The sequence below is a fragment of the Lynx rufus genome, unplaced genomic scaffold (assembly GCF_022079265.1).
Source record: "Lynx rufus isolate CCGP_SWC_20201006 ecotype Redwood Valley unplaced genomic scaffold, mLynRuf1.p SCAF_16, whole genome shotgun sequence".
NCBI lineage: Eukaryota > Metazoa > Chordata > Mammalia > Carnivora > Felidae > Lynx > Lynx rufus.
In genome coordinates, this window is record NW_025814830.1 from 21,720,126 (window position 1) to 21,740,223 (window position 20,098).

The 20,098-nt window shown below is 36.3% G+C and overlaps 1 protein-coding gene across 2 annotated transcripts in view; it reads right to left on the reverse strand.

Annotated features, from left to right (window-relative positions):
• The window catches only part of ITFG1 (integrin alpha FG-GAP repeat containing 1), a 349,315-nt gene that overhangs the window by 296,042 nt on the left and 33,175 nt on the right, over window positions 1-20,098 (reverse strand). For both annotated transcript variants that reach the window (XM_047078354.1, XM_047078355.1), the window contains exon 6: window positions 16,629-16,723. In XM_047078354.1, the coding sequence (XP_046934310.1) occupies window positions 16,629-16,723 (95 nt within the window). The remainder of the gene's footprint in view (window positions 1-16,628; window positions 16,724-20,098) is intronic.

The window sequence follows — 20,098 nt, forward strand, 5'->3', positions numbered from 1 at the left end:
TGAGTCAGAGAGACAAAGAGGAGCCCATAGTGGGTTCTAAAAGGAAAGCAAGCCCATTTAAGAAAGCAAATATTATAAAGATAGAAAAGTTGTGTCAGATAGTGCCTAGAGATTAAATCAGAATCAAAAGGACAGGGGATTGTGGTAGGAATTCTGGGAGATAAGCAGTAGGTATGACTCGGGGACTGGTGCCTGAAATGAGGTGGGGGTGTTGACCCACGGGGATGGTTATTAAATAGAACAGACAGTTAAAGATTAAAATCATTTGGGAAAGTGTTTTGTGAAGTAATTATTTATGTGCTTAATTACAAGAGGATCATTTACAAAAAATCAGTGACCTCAGGAGACACGATTGAAAGCACAGTTTTCAAATTTGTCTAGTCAAGACAAGTTTCAAGAGCCTCACTGAAGCCTTCCCTCACTCTTGCTCTGGTTTCCTTTGTCCTTTCTCTCCAGTTTGAGCCACACCCTCATTCTGCAGCCTCCTATGCCCATTATAAAGCTGATCCCCCCTGGTATTCTTTCACATACCCACATGAAACACCATGCCCAGGTGTTTCTTTGTGGTTTAGTTGATAGTTCACAATGACCCCTTTTCTTGTGTATTTTCTCTCTTCCCCAAGGGGCTACAGGAAACAACAAAAAGCTAGGGACTGCCAGTTCTGTTCACACAGGTATGTGATAACTGTTCAAGATATGTTTGCTAACTGAATGACCAAAATGGTAGAATCATTTTGGTAGTAGAATCTGAAACTAATTGAATCTTTAGTGTTTTCAACCAAGGGCCATTACCTTTTATTGGGTCATGAAATCAATTTCATTAACATTTTAAAATAAAGTGTACCACACACGGTATGGGTGAAATCTGTTATGTAAAAATGTTTATTACATGTATAGGTATATACCTATAAATATACATGGTACAACTATGTGTATACAGGTTATGATGTAAAATGTTTTCTTACTATCGTTCTCAGTCAGAAACACTCTAAAGCCACTGCCTCAAGCTAGGTGATACAATCCCTAGTTTTACAAATGGGAGACAGTCTCAAAGACCAACAAAGACTTGACCAAAACCAAGGCTGTGAGGGGAAAAACCCAAAGATCAACCTCATTGGATGCCAAGACACCGCTCCCTACAGAACCCTGGCTCTGGCCACTCAGCCATTGTGCATGGTTGTTTAATAACGTTCACTTAACCTATGATTATAAATGTCTGAAATATAGTATCAAATGGAGAAATGACTTCAATTATCTTGTCTAATCTTAACAGCTTTTATAGGCTAAATTTATCGGTAAATGATTTAAATGACTCAATTGATCACGGATATAAGGAGATTATGTTTTTATTTCTAGAACCATAAAACATGAGTATCAAACACCTCTGCACAGGATCAAAGAACAGATGTACAACATATCTCACATACTGAAATATAATTGTGTTTTTAATGCACAGGAAAAAAATCATACTTCATGCAACAAATACCAAGAACCATTTGAATCAAAGGAAGAAATTCCATGTTGCTATTTCCATATAATAAATAATATATTGTACTAATATAGTAAGGAAAAAGATAACTTAAAAATGTTTGATATATATATTGAACTTGAGAAGAGACTCTACAAAGTGGTTATGGCCAATACACTGCTCCCTCTATGGAAATACAACTAATATAAAAAGCACTCATTACATTTGATCCTTCTTTTTCTTTCTTGCTTTCTTTTTTTTTAAAAGATAACATTTGTGGTATTGATAGCATTTTTACTTTTCTCTTCATAATTACAAAAAAAGTTCATCTTTGTCAAAGCACACTGAGCTTACTGGAGTACCTTCCATTTTTTTACAATAAGAAGTTGGTGTACAAAAGTTAAACACCATGTGGAAGCAACCAGATAAATACAGAATGTGGGGCATACTGTAATACAAGTGGTTTGGACTATTTAGAAAGTTAGTATCATTAAAAAAAGGGGAGGGGCAAGGTGGTAGCTAGATTAAGAGAAAGTAAAATAACTACATATGTGAGTTTTGATTGGATCCTAAATAGGAAAGAAAGGTAGTTATGAAGGTGTTATTGTTTTTAAGTTTATTTATTTTTGAGACAGAGAGAGACACAGCATGAACGAGGGAGGGGCAGAGAGAGAGGGGGACACAGAATCGGAAGCAGGCTCCAGGCTCTGAGCCATCAGCCCAGAGTCCGACGCGGGGCTTGAACTCACGGACCGCGAGATTGTGACCTGAGCTGAAGTCAGACGCTTTAACCGACTGAGCCACCCAGGCGCCCCATGAAGGTGTTTTTGAAACAACTGTAAAATGTGAATATAGATGGATTATTAAATGACATCATGGAATAACTACTAATTTTCTTAGATGTAATAACAGTATCATGGTTGTATATGAGAACATCAACTCACTTTCAATTAGTTCAGGAAAACTTTATTTATGTATATATGAATGAGCGTATATATGTTAAAATATAGCAAAATGTTCAATATTGTTCAATCTAGGCTAAGAGTATTCTAACTCTAATAGTCTTCTAAATATGTTGTACGTGCTTGAAAACTTCCAGAATAAAAATTTGGGAAAAGAAAACAAGAAGTCAGTGCTAAATGTAGAATGCTCTATTAAGTAAGCCAAAAGAAGATTTAGTGCTACATACAACAGTACACTGGCATTATAGCATGTGTTTACTTGAAGTTTAAATAAACTTTAGGGGCGCCTGGGTGGCTCAGTTGGTTAAGAATCCGACTTCAGCTCAGGTCATGATCTCGCGGTTCGTGAGTTGGAGCCCCGCGTTGGGCTCTGTGCTGACAGTTCAGAGCCTGGAGCCTGCTTTGGATTCTGTGTCTCCCTCTCTCTCTGCCCCTCCCCCACTCATCCTCCCTCTCCCTCTCTCTCTCTCAAAAATATACATTAAAAAAATTTTAAAAAGTAAACTTTAAACCAACAAAATTTATATTATTTTTTTACTTTATTAAATTTAATACTTTTTTTGTTTTACTTATCAAGCATTTAAAAAAATTATTTACTGTTTAATTTACACCCAAGTTAGCTAGCATATGATGCAATTATGATTTCAGGAGTAGATTCCTTAATGCCCCTGACCCACTTAGCCCATCTCCCCTCCCCCACCCCTCCAGCAACCCTCTGTTTGTTCTCCATATTTAAGAGTCTCTTATGTTTTGTCCCTCTCCCTGTTTTTATATTAATTTTGCTTCCCTTCCCTTATGTTCATCTGTTTTGTATCTTGAAGTCCTCATATGAGTGAAGTCATATGATTTTTGTCTTTCTCTGACTGACTAATTTCACTTAGCATAATACCCTCTAGCTCCATCCACGTAGTTGCAAATTGCAAGATTTCATTCTTTTTGATTGCCGAGTAATACTCCATCGTATACATATATACCACATCTTCTTTATCCACTTATCCATTGATGGACATTTGGGCTCTTTCCATACTTTGGCTATTGTTGATAGTGCTGCTATAAACATTGGGGTACATGTGCCCCTTTGAAACAGCACACCTGTATCCCTTGGATAAATAACTACTAGTGCAATTGCTGGGTCTGTAGGGTAGTTCTTTTTAATTTTTTGAGGAACCTCCACACTGTTTTCCACAGTGGCTGTACCAATGTGCATTCCCACCAGCAGTGCAAAAGAGATCCTCTTTCTCTGCATCCTCGCCAACATCTATTGTTGCCTGAGTTCATTCTGACAGGTGGTAGCTCATTGTAGTTTTGATTTGTATTTCCCTGATGATGAGTGATGTGAAGCATTTGTTCATGTGTCTGTTAGCCATCTGGATGTCTTCTTTGGAAAAGTGTCTATTCATGTCTTTGCCCATTTCTTCACTGGATTATTTGCTTTTTGGGTGTTGAGTTTGGTAAGTTCTTTCTAGATTTCGGATACTAAACTTTATCTGATATGTCATTTGCAAATATCTTCTCCCATTCCGTAGGCTGCCTTTTAGTTTTGCTGATTGTTTCCTTCGCTGTGCAGAAGCTTTTTATTTTGATGAGGTCCCAATAGTTCATTTTTGCTTTTGCTTCCTTTGCCTCCGGAGATGTGTTGAGTAAGAAGTTGCTGCGGCCGAGGTCCGTTGACCAGGTTTTTGCCTGATTTCTCCTCTAGGAGTTTGGTTTCCTGTCTTATGTAGAGATCTTTCATCCATTTTGATTTATTTTTGTGTATGGTGTAAGATAATGGTCTAGGTTCATTTTTCTGCATGTTGCTGTCCAGTTTTCCTAGTACCATTTGCTGAAGAGACTGTCTTTATTCATTAGCTATTTTCTCCTGCTTTGCCAAAGATTAGTTGGCCATATGTTTGTGGGTCCATTTCTGGGTTCTCTATTCTGTTCCATTGATCTGAGTGTCTGTTCTTGTGTCAGTATCATACTGTCTTCATGACTACATAAAATTTAAATTTTAAATCAACAAAGTAAAAGCCTTAAATCCATTGATGGTAGTGGTATTTACAGACAATATGCAAAATCCACATGAACACAGAGAATCCCTTCACAAACCAGAAGGTTTAGTAAGCAGCATTTATTACTGGCATTCTTTCCAATCTATGTTTAGTGGCAAGACTTAACATGTTAAAAGAATTACATATTCACACAAAAATAATTCAGCTATGATGTAGATGAAGTGATCTAAAGTACTGAGATAGAAGAAAGGTTTCTAAGAAATTAAGTGAAAAAAAGAATTGTGAGAATGGTATATATAGTTGGACCCTCATTTTTGGCAATCATTTTTAAAACTGTGAAATAAGTCATACAAATAAAATCTACCAAAGATAGAATGAATAATAAACACTTGGGGCACCTGTGTGGCTCAAGCAGTTAAGCATCCAACTCTTGATTTAGGCTCAGGTCATGATCTTACAGTTCGTGAGATAATAAACAATCAAATACACATAATAAACACTCAAATATCTTCTGCTCCCTCAACAAAATGATCACTCTTTTGCCACTCAAATCCAGCAAATCTCTGCTGAATCTTTTTTTCCTCCTTCTCCATAAAGGTTTTGCATAGTTCTGAAATCTACCTAAAATCTCTCCTTGGACATTTTTTTTGCTGAACTAATTCTGAGATTTATTCATGTTAATGTGTATAGCAATTTTTTCACTATGCAGCAAGGGAAATCTCAATAATTTTTGCAGATCAGATGGGTGTAAAATGTTACGGTTTTCATTTTAATTTCTCTGATTGTTTAGAAGTTTATTTGAGAGAAAGAACACACGTGTGCGGGGGAAGGGCAGACAGAGAAGGAGAGAGAGAATCCCAAGCAGGCTCTGCACCACTGTCAGCAAAGAGCCTGATGCAGGGCTCAAACCCACAAACCGTGATATCATGACCTGAGCCAAAACCAAGAGTCGGATGCTCAACCAACTGAGCCACTCAGGTCCCCCTCTCTGATTTCTACAGACATCCAATATGTATGTTTGCTAGTCTTTTTGTTCTTTTGTGATATGCCTCTCAGTATTTTTGCCTATTTTTCTAGTAAGCTGTCTTTTTTCTTGATTTATAGAAATTCTTTAGTTTGGAACTCAATCATGCTTGGTCACGTATGTTGGAAATATCTTAATTTTATTTTAATGATATTTTCTGATGAATAGAGAATTTACATTTTAATATAGTTCTTACATCATTAAAAAAAAACAACACAAAAGAAATCTCATATAGTCACTTTTGTGCATAAAATATGCTTAGAAAAACAATGTGGTGAACACAGACCAAAGCAATAACAATGTTAATATCTAAGGGTACAGGTAATATGGGACTTTGTTTTCTGCATTATATGTCTGTAATGTTTAAATGTCACTATGTAAAATGAGGTGTATTATTTCCTTCTTCACTGGGGTCCTTCTAGGGAGTTTACAGATAGGGTCAGGGTGCTCATGAGCAAAACCTTTTATTTTTATGTGCATTTTTCTTCATAGAGGTTCCATAATTTTCCCTAGATTCTCAAAGGGGTTTTAGGATCACAACAATGCTAAGAATACAGCTCTACATGGTTATATAAATGTATAATGTTTAGAGGCAGAGAGTCTTCCTCGGGTTCCATGGTGTGACTTTGGGGAAATTACTTAACTACTCTATGTTGGTTTCATAATAGTGAGTTTATTAGTAGAATTTGATCCATTAGGTTGTTGTAAGGTTCAAATAAGTGAATACTTACTAAATAAATAATACTTAAGCTGCTTAGAATAGGGCCACATTCATTTAAGTGTTCAATAAATGGTCATGATTCTTAATTCGTGACTATTTCAGATGAAAACTAAAAAAAGTTATGACAGATTCAGTACTTTAATAGACTTTTTTTGGGTAAGGGGCAGACATTCCTGATTAAGCCCACCTACTAAAAATAGGTACTAATAGTTATGAAATAAACAAGTGTAATATTGCTACAACAGACTAATATCTCTATAAAATCTCTCTCAGAAGTGTTTAAGAACAAACTGTGTAAGTATCAAACAAGTTATAGGATGCTTACAAAAAAACATTTCCTATTATTTTGTCTCCCTGGTGCCCTATTCTTATCAGAGACCAGGATGATAACATCAGAAACAACTGCAATTTTTAGTAAACAGGTCTCTTCATCTTTGCTGATAAAGATCAACTATTATTTAGGACAGAATTTGAATCAGTTCAAACTGAATGCATTTAGAAGGGATTTATAAGATAACCTTATGATATCTTAAGAGTTGAAATGGCTTAATTTGTATTTTTTAAAAAATGGACAGAGTTCTTAGGAAAATGTCTCCATTATTTTCTACATCTGCTTAGATAAAATTTCCATGGCCAAAGTTCCAAGCTTTGTATATAGTTCTTAGAAAACCCTTATGGAGTTTTAAAAGAGAACCCACTTAACAATCTATGTTTGAACTTGTGTAAACAAATAACATTTTCCTCAAGAGCTTCCTTTGTTAGCCATTAAATCTTTAGCTGAAAGAGGCCTACCAATTAGGGCCAGTTTAACCACATATTTTTAATATGTTACCTGTCTTCAGGTTGTGTTCTGTTGCTAAACCTGTGACTATTTATTCAACAGATACCCTTACCTTTCTATTTGGTGCCAGGCATTGTTCTAGTGAACAGAACAAACAATAATCCCCACCCTCATATACTTTATGTTGTAGTATGAGAAGACATAATAAGAAAATAAGTAGACACTATTTTAGCAAAGGAAAGGGCTTTGGGGAAACACTAAAGGAGAGCAAAGGTAAGGGGAGTGCTTTTGAGTTGCAATTCTGAATACAGCAGGACTCAATGAGAAAGAAGATGACATCCGAATGAAGATGTGAAGGAAGTGAAGTAGATTTGGAGAAATAAGTTGAAGGAGGTGATACAGGTTTCTGGAAGAATAATATTCCAGGCAGAGAAAATAGTTACTTGACTGAAGCCCTGCAATTGGACCTTGCTTTGTAGTGTTTAAGGAACATCAAGGAAGTTAGTGTGGCTAATGCAAAGTATCAAAGGGCAAAGAGAACAGAAGGGTGAAGAGGTGATGGTGGGTAAAATTATGTTCACTTTACAGACTTTGGCTGGATCTCTAAATCTAATGAAGAAGCCACCGAAAAACTTTGAGAAGAGTGACATGACCTGATGTATATTTTTAAAGAATCACAACAACTCATGTGTTAAAAACAGACTGTAGGGGGATAAAGGCAGAAGGAAAGGAACAGTAACTGGAATAATTCAAATAAGAAATGATATTGTATTGAACTAGGTCTACTACAGTGCAGGTGGTGAGAAGTGGTCAGGTTGTGGATATATTTTTAAGGCAGAATGAGCAGTATTTCCTGACAGATCTGATGTTGGGTGTGACAGAAAGAGGCAGTAAGGATGACTCTCAACATTATGACAGAGTAAAGAAAGATGGGGCTACCACTGAGATGGACGATTAGGGGTTGAGAACTTCTGAAGGGAAAGATTGCAGATACAGTTTAGGAAACACTGTCTGATGTCTTATCAGACAGAGACATAGATGTGGAGATGGTTGGCACGCAGTTGGATATGTGACTCTGGAGCTCAGAGGGAGATCTATCTTCGAAATATATAAATTTGGGAGTCATTAGCATGTGGATAATGCTTAAAACCATGAGATCACCAAGAATTTGCAAGGAAAGAGAGATAAAAAGAATCTTGTATAGCTCCACCAAATGCACTACAAGCAAATGCTCTTTAGCACTGACAAACACCTGGGTCTGAAATTGTGCTGCATTTTAAAACATTTAAGATGTAAATCAGTGTATTTAAAAATCAAATTTAAACTTCTGAATCCAGCATAAATCAAGTGCTGACTTGCTATAATAACGTCCTTGAGGTTCATGCTATTGTTGCATTTGAGTCTAGTGATCTTGTTTTTCATGTTTAAACCCCTGGTATCTAGCATAATGCCTTGTATAGAAGAAAAATCAGTAATTATTGTGATTGATGAATGAGAAAAAAAAATATTTGACTAGGGCAGCAGTTCTCAAGCTTTTTGGCCTCTGGATTTTACACTCTTAAAAAATTACTGAGGAGAAAGCAGAAAAAAAGCCTCTCTGACCTCAGCCACAGCAATTTCTTACTTGACACATCCCCAAAGGCAAGGGAATTAGAAGCAAAAATGAACTACTGGGACCTCATGAAGATAAAAAACTTCTGCACTCCAAAGGAAACAATCAACAAAACTAAAAGGCAACCAATGGAATGGGAAAAAATATTTGCAAATGACATATTGGACAAAGGGCTAGTATCCAAAATCTATAAAGAGCTCACCAAACTCCTCACCCGAAAAACAAATAATCCAGTGAAGAAATGGGCAGAAGACATGAATAGACACTTCTCTAAAGAAGACATCCAGATGGCCAACCAACACATGAAAAAATCCTCCACATCACTCATCATCAGGGAAATACAAATCAAAACCACACTGAGATACCACCTCACACCTGTCAGAATGGCTAACATTAACAACTCAGGCAACAACAGATGTTGGCGAGGATGCAGAGAAAGAGGCTCTCTTCTGCACTGCTGGTGGGAATGCAAACTGGTATAGCCGCTCTGGAAAACAGTGTGGAGGTTTCTCAAAAAATCAAAAATAGATCTACCCTATGACCCAGCAATAGCACTGCTAGGAATTGACCAAGGGATACAGGAGTGCTGATGCATAGGGGCACTTGTACTCCAATGTGTACAGCAGCACTTTCAACAATTGCCAAATTCTGGAAAGAGCCTAAATGTCCCTCAACTGATGAATGGATGAAGAAATTGTGGTTTATATACACAATGGAATACTACGTGGCAATGAGAAAGAATGAAATCTGGCCTTTTGTAGCTACATGGATGGAACTGGAGAGTGTGATACTAAGTGAAATAAGTCATACAGAGAAACACAGATACCGTATGTTTTCACTCTTATGTGGATCCTGAGAAACTTAACAGAAACCCATGGGGGAGGGGAAGGGGGGGAAAAAAGGTTAGAGAGGGAGGTAGCCAAAACATAAGAGACTCTTAAAAACTGAGAACAAACTGAGGGTTGATGGGGGGTGCAAGGGAGGGGAGGGTGGGTGATGGGTATTGAGGAGGGCACCAGTTGGGATGAGCACTGGGTGTTGTATGGAAACCAATTTGACAATAAGTTTCATATTAAAAGAAAATAAATTAAAAAAAAAATAAAAAATACAAAAAAAAAATTACTGAGGACCCCAAAGAGCTTTTGTTTGTGTGAGCTGTATCTATCATATAATAGATAAAACATTGATATAATCTACCAAATTAAAAATTGAAGCACCTTTTTTTTTTTAAACAGGAAGGTCTTACTTAAAATAATTAGCATTTAAAATACATGATTACTGAAGTTACAATTATGTGAAAAACATATTTTACATGGTCAAAAGTCCAGGGCAGACTCTGCCAAATTTGTGTTGGAGATTTATTCAACAAACATTTATTGAACTTGGGTATTTGGCCACACACCATTTAAGCAGATATGCTAAAAACATTAACAATACATAAACACACACACAGGATGTGAGAACAATGAACACATGTTTTTTAAAGTTTCTGGGAAACTATCTACTTAAGAAAGAAGGAGATCAAAGAGAATGACAGGGAAAAGAATGAGAGAGAATGAGGGTGAAAAACAATAATGTCTTATGGTTTTTATAAAAATTCTTTTGACCTCATTGACCCTCCAAAAGGGTCTTGGGAATCCTGAGGGATACCCAGACCACACTTAAAGCCTTCAGAAGGGCAATGTGGCAATGTTTCACTGTAGAAATCTTTATTCTTGTTTAACCAGGTATTTCACTTCTAGGAACTCTCCTTGAGGAACTTATGAGAGATGTATACAAAATAAGGCACCATACGTCTATTTAGAATTAAAAACAAAACAAAACCTAGAAACTACTGTTCAAAGAAAAGGATTAAATAAACTATATGTTACAACCATACAATGGATAAGAGTCATTAAAAGCCACTGTTTTGGTAATTATCAAAAAAATTAATAAACAAAAATGTTTAAAACATGTTTGTTATGGAGAACTCAGTATATTACATATTTTGTCTTGTCTCCCATAGGAAGTCTCACTTAGAACAAGAATTTCTTTTAGAGATAATTGTTTGGAAAAGCTTTATATTTTCTAAGGAATGAACATAGAACATATGATGGACAACGAGAAGCATATAACTCACTTCTTCCTTTGGCCAAATTCTTAGCTAAGAGTCCCAAAAGCAGTGGGACTATCTCTTCCTACTACCCCTCTTATTAATAACAGTTTGCAACTACTATGCACTTACTTTATTCTGCCACATATCATGGCTAGACTTGTAAAGTCTCTCCCAGTAAACTAAATGCTCTTTAATGACTGAAAGCATTTCTTGTCATCTTTGTATTTCACATAACAAAGAGTAGAGGAGCAGGTACTCAATAACTTTGCTGAAATGATTTTAAAGACAGAGATAATGTTTTGAATAACACAAGACTAACAATGACAATTTTTAATATTTCCCCATATATTTTAAGTTAACTTTGGAAAGATTACTCAAATAGAATTTCTTTACTTTTTATATAATAGATTGCTTAGCTCAAAATAAGACCTCCTGTGAACAAACGGCTCTGATGTGTTTCACCACAAAATTTCTAAGGTAGATTTTGCTGACCGTGTAAGAATAGCCAAAAATTCTTTAAAAATTACTTAAATGCAAAGTCAATGTTGTTTAAGGAAGTCTAACATTACTTTACTAAAAAAAACCCTAAGTTCTAAAACCTCCTAAATAAGATAGATCCTTCCTGCAAAAGGAATTGTAAAAAAGAAAAAAGTGTGTGTGTAGAATGAGAGAACAGAAAATGAGCCCAGAACTATTGATTTTCCTTATCTTGAAAAACAAGCTTTTACAACAACTTGCATGGCAGTATACTCAAACCTTATTACTGTGCTTTTACATGGTTTAGCATACCAGGTAAGCCACACTAAAAATAACCTCTCTTTTATCTTCTTCTTCGTTTATTATTAATTTTTTTAAAGTTCATTTATTTTTGAGGGAGGGAGAGAGTGGGAGAGAGAGCGAGCGAGCATGTGAGAGGGGGAAGAGCAGAAACAGGAGGCAGAATCCATAGAAGCCTCCAGGCTCTGAGCTGTCAGCACAGAGCCCGACATGGGGCTTGAACTCAGGAACCATGAGATCATGACCTGAGCCGAAGTTGGATGCTTAACCGACAGAGCCACCCAGGTGCCAGCTCCCACTCTTTTCTTAAACTCTCTCTTCTCTTTCTAATCAGAATACACACACACACACACACACACACACACACACACACACAGGAACCTAAACTCTTAGAAAACTATAAAAAACTTACTGGGCAAATGGCTTAATTTGTGGTTATGTTTGTTAAATCAGTTAAAATCCAAAGTATCTGAGCAGTAAAATGTTCTTGGCTTTGCAAACATTATCTTCATAATGAAAATGCTCTAGCAAAACTGTATAACAATGTTGGAAGAGCAGAATAGGTGTTTGAAAACTGGTAAAAATGGGATGAAGGGGAAAATTTTAAAAAGGTATCCAATTAGAAAGGAGGAATAAAATTATCTCTGCTCACAGATGACATGATTTTATTTGTAGAAAACCTTAAAGATTCCACCAAAAAGTGTCAGGACTAATAAATGAATTCAGAAAATAGCAAGATGCAAAATTAACACACAAAAATTGGTTGCATTTCTACACAATGACAATAAAAAAATCCAAAAAGTAAATTAAGAAAACCACTTCATTTATAACGGTATTAAAAGAATAAAATACTTAGGGATTAACCAAGGAGGTGAAAGACATAAAGTATGAAAATTATAAACACTGCTGAAATAAATCATTAAAAGACATAAATAAATGGAAACATAATCCATGTTCATCGATTGGAAGACAATATTGTTAAGATGTCAATATCACCCCAGGTGCCTGGATGGCTCAGTCAGTTGAACATCCAACTCTTGACTGTGGCTAAAATCATGATCTCATGGTTCGTGGGTTTGAGCCCCACTGACAGCACAGAGACTGCTTGGGATTCTCTCTCCCCCCGCCCCTCTGCCCCTCCCCAATGCATGCTCTCTAAGTAAATAAACTTTAAAAAATAAAAAAAGATGTTAATATTCTCCAAAGTGATACAGATTCAGAATAATCCTTATCAAATTCGCAAGGGCATTTTTTTTCAAAACCAGGAAAACCTATCCTAAAATTCATATGGAATCTCAAAGGACACCAAATAGCCAAAACAATTCTGAAAAAGAACAAAGTTGAAGAACTCACACTTCCTGATTTCAAAATTTACTACATAGCTATAATAATCAAAATAGTGTGGTATTAGCATAAAGACAAATGTACATATAGACCACTGGAATAGAATAAAGAGCCCAGAAATAAATTCTACTAGGGGTACCTGGGTGGCTCAGCTGATTAAGTGTCCAAGTCTTAATTTTGGCTCAGGTCATGATCTCACAGTTCGTGCGATAGAGCCCCGCGTCAGGCTCCGTGCTGAGTGTGGAGACTACTTGAGATTCTCTCTCTCCCAAAATAAATAAACGTTACAAAAAAGAAAGAAAGAAAGAAAGAAAGAAAGAAAGAAAGAAAGAAAGAAAGAAAGAAAAAGAAAAGAAATCCTTCCTTTTTTTTTTGAAAAGAAATCCTTCTATACATCATCAAATGACTTTTAACAAGGGTGCCAAGATCATTCAATGGGGAAATGCCAAATCTTTTCAATAAATGGTGCTGGGAAAACTGGGTATCCATGCAAAAGAATGAGGCTGGACCCTTATCTAACACCATACACAAAAGTTAACACAAAATAGATAAAAGCTCTAAAAGTAAGAGATAAAAGTATAAAACTCTTATGAGAAAATATAGGGCAAAAGCTTCATGACACTGGACTTAGCAATGATTTCTTGGATAGACACCAAAGGCAAGACAACAAAGAAACAACAGACAAGATGGACTTAATGAAAATTGACACCATCAATGGAGTAAAAAAGGCATCCCCCAAAATAAGAGAAACTATTTGCAACTCATGTAACTGTGAGGAAGAAATATTCTGAATAGAGAATAATTCACACTTGACAACACCAAAAAAAAAAAAAAATCCAATTAAAAAATGGGCAAAGGACTTGAATAAACATTCCTACAAAGGAGATATGCAAATGGCCAATAAGGACATGTGAATGTTCAACATTATTAATCATTAGGGAAATTCATATCAAAACTATAATGAGATACCACCTTGCACCCATTAGGATAGCTACTATGAGAAACAGAAAGTAACAAATGTTGCCAAGTATGTTGAGAAATTGGAATCCTTGTGCACTCTTGGTGGGAATGCAAAATGGTGTAGCTGCTGTGATGGTGGTTCCTCAAAATCTAAAAAAATAAGAATTACCATATGGTCCAGCAATTCTACTTCCAAAGCAACTGAAAGGTTTTCTAAGAGACGTTTTTGTGCATTCATGTTTATAGCAGTATTATTCACAACAGCTAAAACATGGAAGTAACCCAAATGTCCATGAATGGATGAACGAATCAGCAAAATGTGGGATATAATATACACATTATTCAAAATTATCTGTTATGAGTAATAATGAAGTATTCAGCTTTAAAGAAGAAGGAAATTGTGACATATGCCATAACATGGATGAACCTTGAGGACATTATGCTAAGTGAAGTTAAGTCAGTCACAAAATAATACTGTATGATTTCACTCATTTGATGTACTTAGGAGTAGTCAAAATCAGAGCCAGGACATAGAATAGGTGTTGCTAGAGGGTGAAGAAAGGGAGTGAGCATTGCTTAATGAGTGCACAGTTTCACTTTTATAAAATGAAAAGAGTTACATTGTAGGTCAACATTATGAGTGTATTTAATACTTCTGAACTGTATATTTAAAAATGGTTAAGATGGCAAATTTTATGAGTATTAGAACACATTAAAAATATTTGGAAAAAAAATGGGGAGAAGGGGGAAAAAATCCAGCATTTAACCTGCCTATCTCAACTGTACCTCAGGTGACTAAAGAGCTAATGATGGAAGTTGCCTTTTTTATAAAATAGAAAATTCCAGATAATATACATATGAATGATAGGGTGCCACAATTTTGTTAACTCCTATTGAAATAATGGACATGACCATAAATATCAATAGCTGCTGACACTATTAGGAGGGCATTATAATGAATGGTCCATGCTGAGGAAAACTGAAGCCACTGATCAACCTTAACATCACAAAAGAGACAGAAGGTAAATCACCTACCTCTTAATGAACTGAAAGAAATAGCAATACTACCTAGGAAGTATTCTTGATAACAACAACCACAAAAAAAAAAAGCGCCCAATTCTGATCAAGACTCCAAATTTAACTACTGGTTACTGGTTTTGAAGAAATACAGGGGACAGAGTCACATGCTAACCCCATGGGGATAAGAACTGGCAAAATCCAGAGTTTGAGACATCCTACAATACAAATAATGTTTTTATGTACCTTGCTTAGCTCCCAATTTGACAAAAACATTTAGGAGATAACTGGGGCATTTTGAATAGTGAGTATTTGATGATATTAAGAAATTATTAATTTTTTTAGGTCTGAAAATGATCTTGTTAAAAATAAAGAAGTCCTTACCATTTAGAGATACAGATTAAAATATTTACAAATGAAATGAAACAACATTCAGGATTCCCTTTGAAATTATCTGGGTAGCAGGGGCTTGTGGATGGTTGTAATAATGAATTAAGTATAGCCACACACTGATAATTATTGAAGCTAAGAGATAATTGCTTATATCATATTATTCTACTTTTGTATGTTTAGAATTTTCCACAGGGCACCTGGGTGGCTCGGTTAGTTAAGTGACTCTTGGTTTCAGCTCTGGTCATGATCTCACAGTCTGGGTTTGAGCCTCACGTTGGGCTCTATGCTGACAGTGCAGAGCCTGCTTGGGATACTCTCTCTCCCTCCCTCGATCTGCCCCTCCCCTACTTGCTTGTGCACACATGCTCTCTCTCTCTCAAAATAAACTTAAAAAAAAAAAGAATTTTGCATAATAAAAACTTGTAAAAAGCCTTTGAAAATTTTAAATTCATAAGCTAAATATTTTCTTATGATTAAATTTAGAGCATTTATCAATAATTTTTTTTAATTTTTAATTTTTATTTATTTTTACTTTTTTTGAGAGGGCACATGTGCATGGGGAAGGGGTAAAGGGAGAGGGAGAGACAGAATCTTAAGCAGTTCCACGCTCAGCATGGAGCCTGAAGTGGGGCTCAATCTCACAACAGTGAGATCATAACCTGAGTTGAAATCAAGAGGCACATGTTTAACCAACTGAGCCACCAGGTAGTACCCCTAGTCAATAATTTTTCAATTAAAGGGAAAGAAACATCGGGCAACAGGTGTCTAACTTATGAATTCGTTATAAGTGGAGAATCCAAAAATAACAAGTAAAGATTCATTTATTATATTTAGTACTTTTTTTTTTTTCAACGTTTTTATTTATTTTTGGGACAGAGAGAGACAGAGCATGAACGGGGGAGGGGCAGAGAGAGAGGGGGACACAGAATCGGAAACAGGCTCCAGGCTCCGAGCCATCAGCCCAGAGCCCGACGCGGGGCTCGAACTCACAGACTGCAAGATCGTGACCTGGCTGAAGTCGGACGCTTAACCGACTGCGCCACCCAGGCGCCCCTATATTTAGTACTTTTAATGTGTATTCAGTATCATTAACTTCCTTATAACCTTGTAACATTTTGGTTTTTACATTCAATTCAACAGGATTTTTTTTTTTTTTTTTTTTTTTTTTTTTTTGAGAGAAAGAGAGGGTGCAAGTGAGCTAGGGGCAGCGAGAGACAGAGGGAGAATCCCACAAGGGTCAGAGAGAGAGAGAAGTCAGGGTCACCTGGGGCTCGTTTTATCCAAAGCAGGGCTTGAGCTCAACCAGTGTGGGACTTGAACTCACAAACTGTGAGATCATGACCTGAGCTGAACCCAGAAGTTTAACGACTGAGCCACCCAGGCGCCCTCAATACGAAATTATTACTAAGAAAAGAGTAAATAAAATCTCATAATTCTTTGGCAGTTCTAAAGAAATATTTTACATTGATGTGCAACTTACCTGCTGTAAAATCTGCAGTCAGATCAATAAATGAATGAGAATGTGGAATTCGCATTTTACTTTTAGTGGTCAACGCAGGATGCCATGACAAATTCCTAAAAAAAAAAAAATAATAATTTTCTTAAGGCAAACGTCAAATAAGCATTGTTTTAAAACAGAAAAATCTCCGGGGCGCCTGGGTGGCTCAGTCAGTTAAGCGTCCGATTTCGGCTCAGGTCTGATGTCACTGTTGGTGAGTGTAAGCCCCACATCAGGCTCTGTGCTGATAGCTCAGAGCCTGGAACCTGCTTCAGATTCTGTGTCTCCCTCTCTCTCTCTCTGTGACCCTCTCCTGTTCACACTCTGTCTCTCTGTCTGTCTGTCTCTCTCTCTCTCAAAAGTAAATAAACATTATAAATAAATAAATAAATAAATAAATAAATAAATAAATAAAACAGAAAAATCTTTGCCTGTAAGATATTTTTAAAATTTATTGATTTTTGTTGAGATATTTCTCACACCATAAAATTCACTCTTTTAGAGTATCCAATTCAGCAGTTTTTAGTACAGTTTGCAACCATCACCACTAATGACTTTGAAAACATTTCATCACCTCAAAAAGAAACCCTGTATCCATTAGTTGCTTCCCATCCTCTTTTCCTTCCTGCCCTTGGCAACCAGTAATTTGCTTTCTATCACCTTGGATTTCCCTATTCTGGATATTACATATAAATGGAATCATAGAAAATGTGACCTTTTATGTCTGGTTTCTTTCACTTAGTATGCTAATTTCAGGTTCATTTGTGTTGTAGCATGTGTCAGTACTTCAGTTTTTTAATGGCTGAATATTTCACTATATGGCTACATTTTTTTGTTTATCCATTTTTCTGTTGATGGACATTTGACTTGTTTCCACTCTTGGCTATTATAAATAATGGGGTAATGAATATTTCATGTACAAGTTTTTTTTTTTTTTTTTCAACGTTTATTTATTTTTGGGACAGAGAGAGACAGAGCATGAACGGGAGAGGGGCAGAGAGAGAGGGAGACACAGAATCGGAAACAGGCTCCAGGCTCTGAGCCATCAGCCCAGAGCCCGACGCGGGGCTCGAACTCACGGACCGCGAGATCGTGACCTGGCTGAAGTCGGACGCTTAACCGACTGCGCCACCCAGGCGCCCCGTGTACAAGTTTTTATGTGGACATATGTTTTAAGTTTTTTTGGGTATATAAGAATTGCTGGATCACATGGTAATTGTATGTTTAACTGTTTGAAGAACTATCAAACTGTTTTCTTACCAAGTGGCTTCACCATATTACGTTTTTAACTAGCAATGTCAGAGGGTTCCAACATCTACATCTCTTTATCAACATTTATTATTTATTGTCCTTTTGTTTATAGCTATGCTAGAGGGTGTGTATCTCATGGTTTTGATTTGTATTTTCCTGGTGGTTAATGATGTTGAGCATGTTTTTATGTGTTTATTGGCCATTTGATCCTCTTCTTTGGAGAAAGGTCTATTCAAATCCTTTGCCTATTTTCAAATTAGATTATTAAATATAATGTTTTATTTTTGAGTTGTAAGAGTTCTCACACTCTGCACATTGTCTTCTTACTTTCTTGATAGTGTCCTGTGATACACAGAAGTTTTAATTTTCATGAATCCAGTTCATCCTATTTTTTCTTTTTATTGTTCTTATGCTGTCATATCTAAGAATCCATTTCAAAATCCAAGTTCATAAAGAGTTAGCCCCATGCTTTCTCCTGATAATTTTATAATTTAACTCTTATATTTGTCTTTGATCCTTTTAATTATAAAAAAGTGATTTAATATTATCATGGATCTTTTTTCAAGAGACTTTAGAATGATAATGATTACCTTTTATGAATATTAATCCCAACATTTTGAGCCAAGCAAAAGAATAAATTTAAAACCTTACCTCACACCATATATCAAAAATTTACTAAAAATGCATCAAAGGGCTGAAACTATAAAACTCTTGAATGAAAGCATGGGAAAATGTTCATGACCTTGGATTTGGAAATGATTTTTTAAATATAACACCAAAAAAGGGGCACCTGGGTGGCTCAGCTGGTTAAGCACCAACTTCAGGTCAGGTCATGATCTCATGGTTTGTGAGTTTGAGCCTCACATCAGGCTTGCTGCTGTCTGCAAGTCAGCGCAGAGCCCACTTCAGATCCTCTGTCACCCTCTCTCTGCCCCTCCCCCATGTGCACTCTCCCAATAAATATTAAAAAAAAAAAAACCCATCTTCAAATATAACACCAAAAGACTATGCCACAAAAGAAATAGATGAATTAAGTTAATCAAAATTAAAAACCTTTGTACATCAGAGGATACTATCAGGGAACTGAAAAGACAATTTCATAGAATGGGAAAAAATACTTGCAAATATCTTACCTCTGATAAAGATCTAATATCTAGACTATATTCAAAACTTTTACAACTCAATAATAAAAACCTGATTAAAAAATGGGCAAAGGACCAGATATTTCTCCTAAGAATACACACAAATAGCTACTAAGCATGTCAAAAGATGCTCACCATCATTAGTCATTAAGAAATTGTAAAAGAAGCCCATAATGAGAAACCACAATCACTATGATCGCCAAGAATCAAAAGCCAAGTTAAGTGTTGGGGATGAGTTGAAGAAATAGGAAATCTCATATACTGTTGGTGGGAATATAAAATGGTGCATTAAGTTGTGGAAAACAGTTTGGAAACAGTGTGGAAAACAGTTCTTCAAAAAGTTCTTTCAAAAAGTGGAACACAGAGTTAACACATAATCGCATTTCTACACTTGGGTATATACCCAAAACAATGGAAGACAGGTATTCAAACAAATACTAGTACATGAATGCCTATTCACAAAAACCTGGAAATAACCTAAATGTCCACCAATGGATGAATGAATAAACAAAATACCATCTATTCATACAATAGAAATATTATTCAGTCAGAGGCATGTGGGTGGCTCAGTCGGTTAAGTGTTTGACTTGGGCTCAGGTCATGATCTCACGGTTCATGAGTTTGAGCCCTGCATTGGGCTCTCTGCTATCAGCACAGAGCCTGCTTCTGATCTTCTGTCTCCCTCTCTCTCTGTCCTTCCTCTGCTCTCTCAAAAATAAACATTAAAAAAATATTATTCAGTGATAAAAAAACTAAAGTACTGATACATGGTACAACATGAATGAACCGTTAACACGTTATGCTATGTGAAAGAAGCCAGACACAAAAGGTCACATCCTGTATGATTTCACTTAGATAGAGAGAAAGTAGATTCGTGGTTGCCAAGGACTAGAGGTGGGGGGGGGGGGAGGGGAGGGCAAATGATTGCTTAATTGGTACAGGGTTCCCTTTAAGAATGATGAAAAGCGGGGCGCCTGGGTGGCGCAGTCGGTTAAGCGGCCGACTTCAGCCAGGTCACGATCTTGCGGTCTGTGAGTTCGAGCCCCTCGTCAGGCTCTG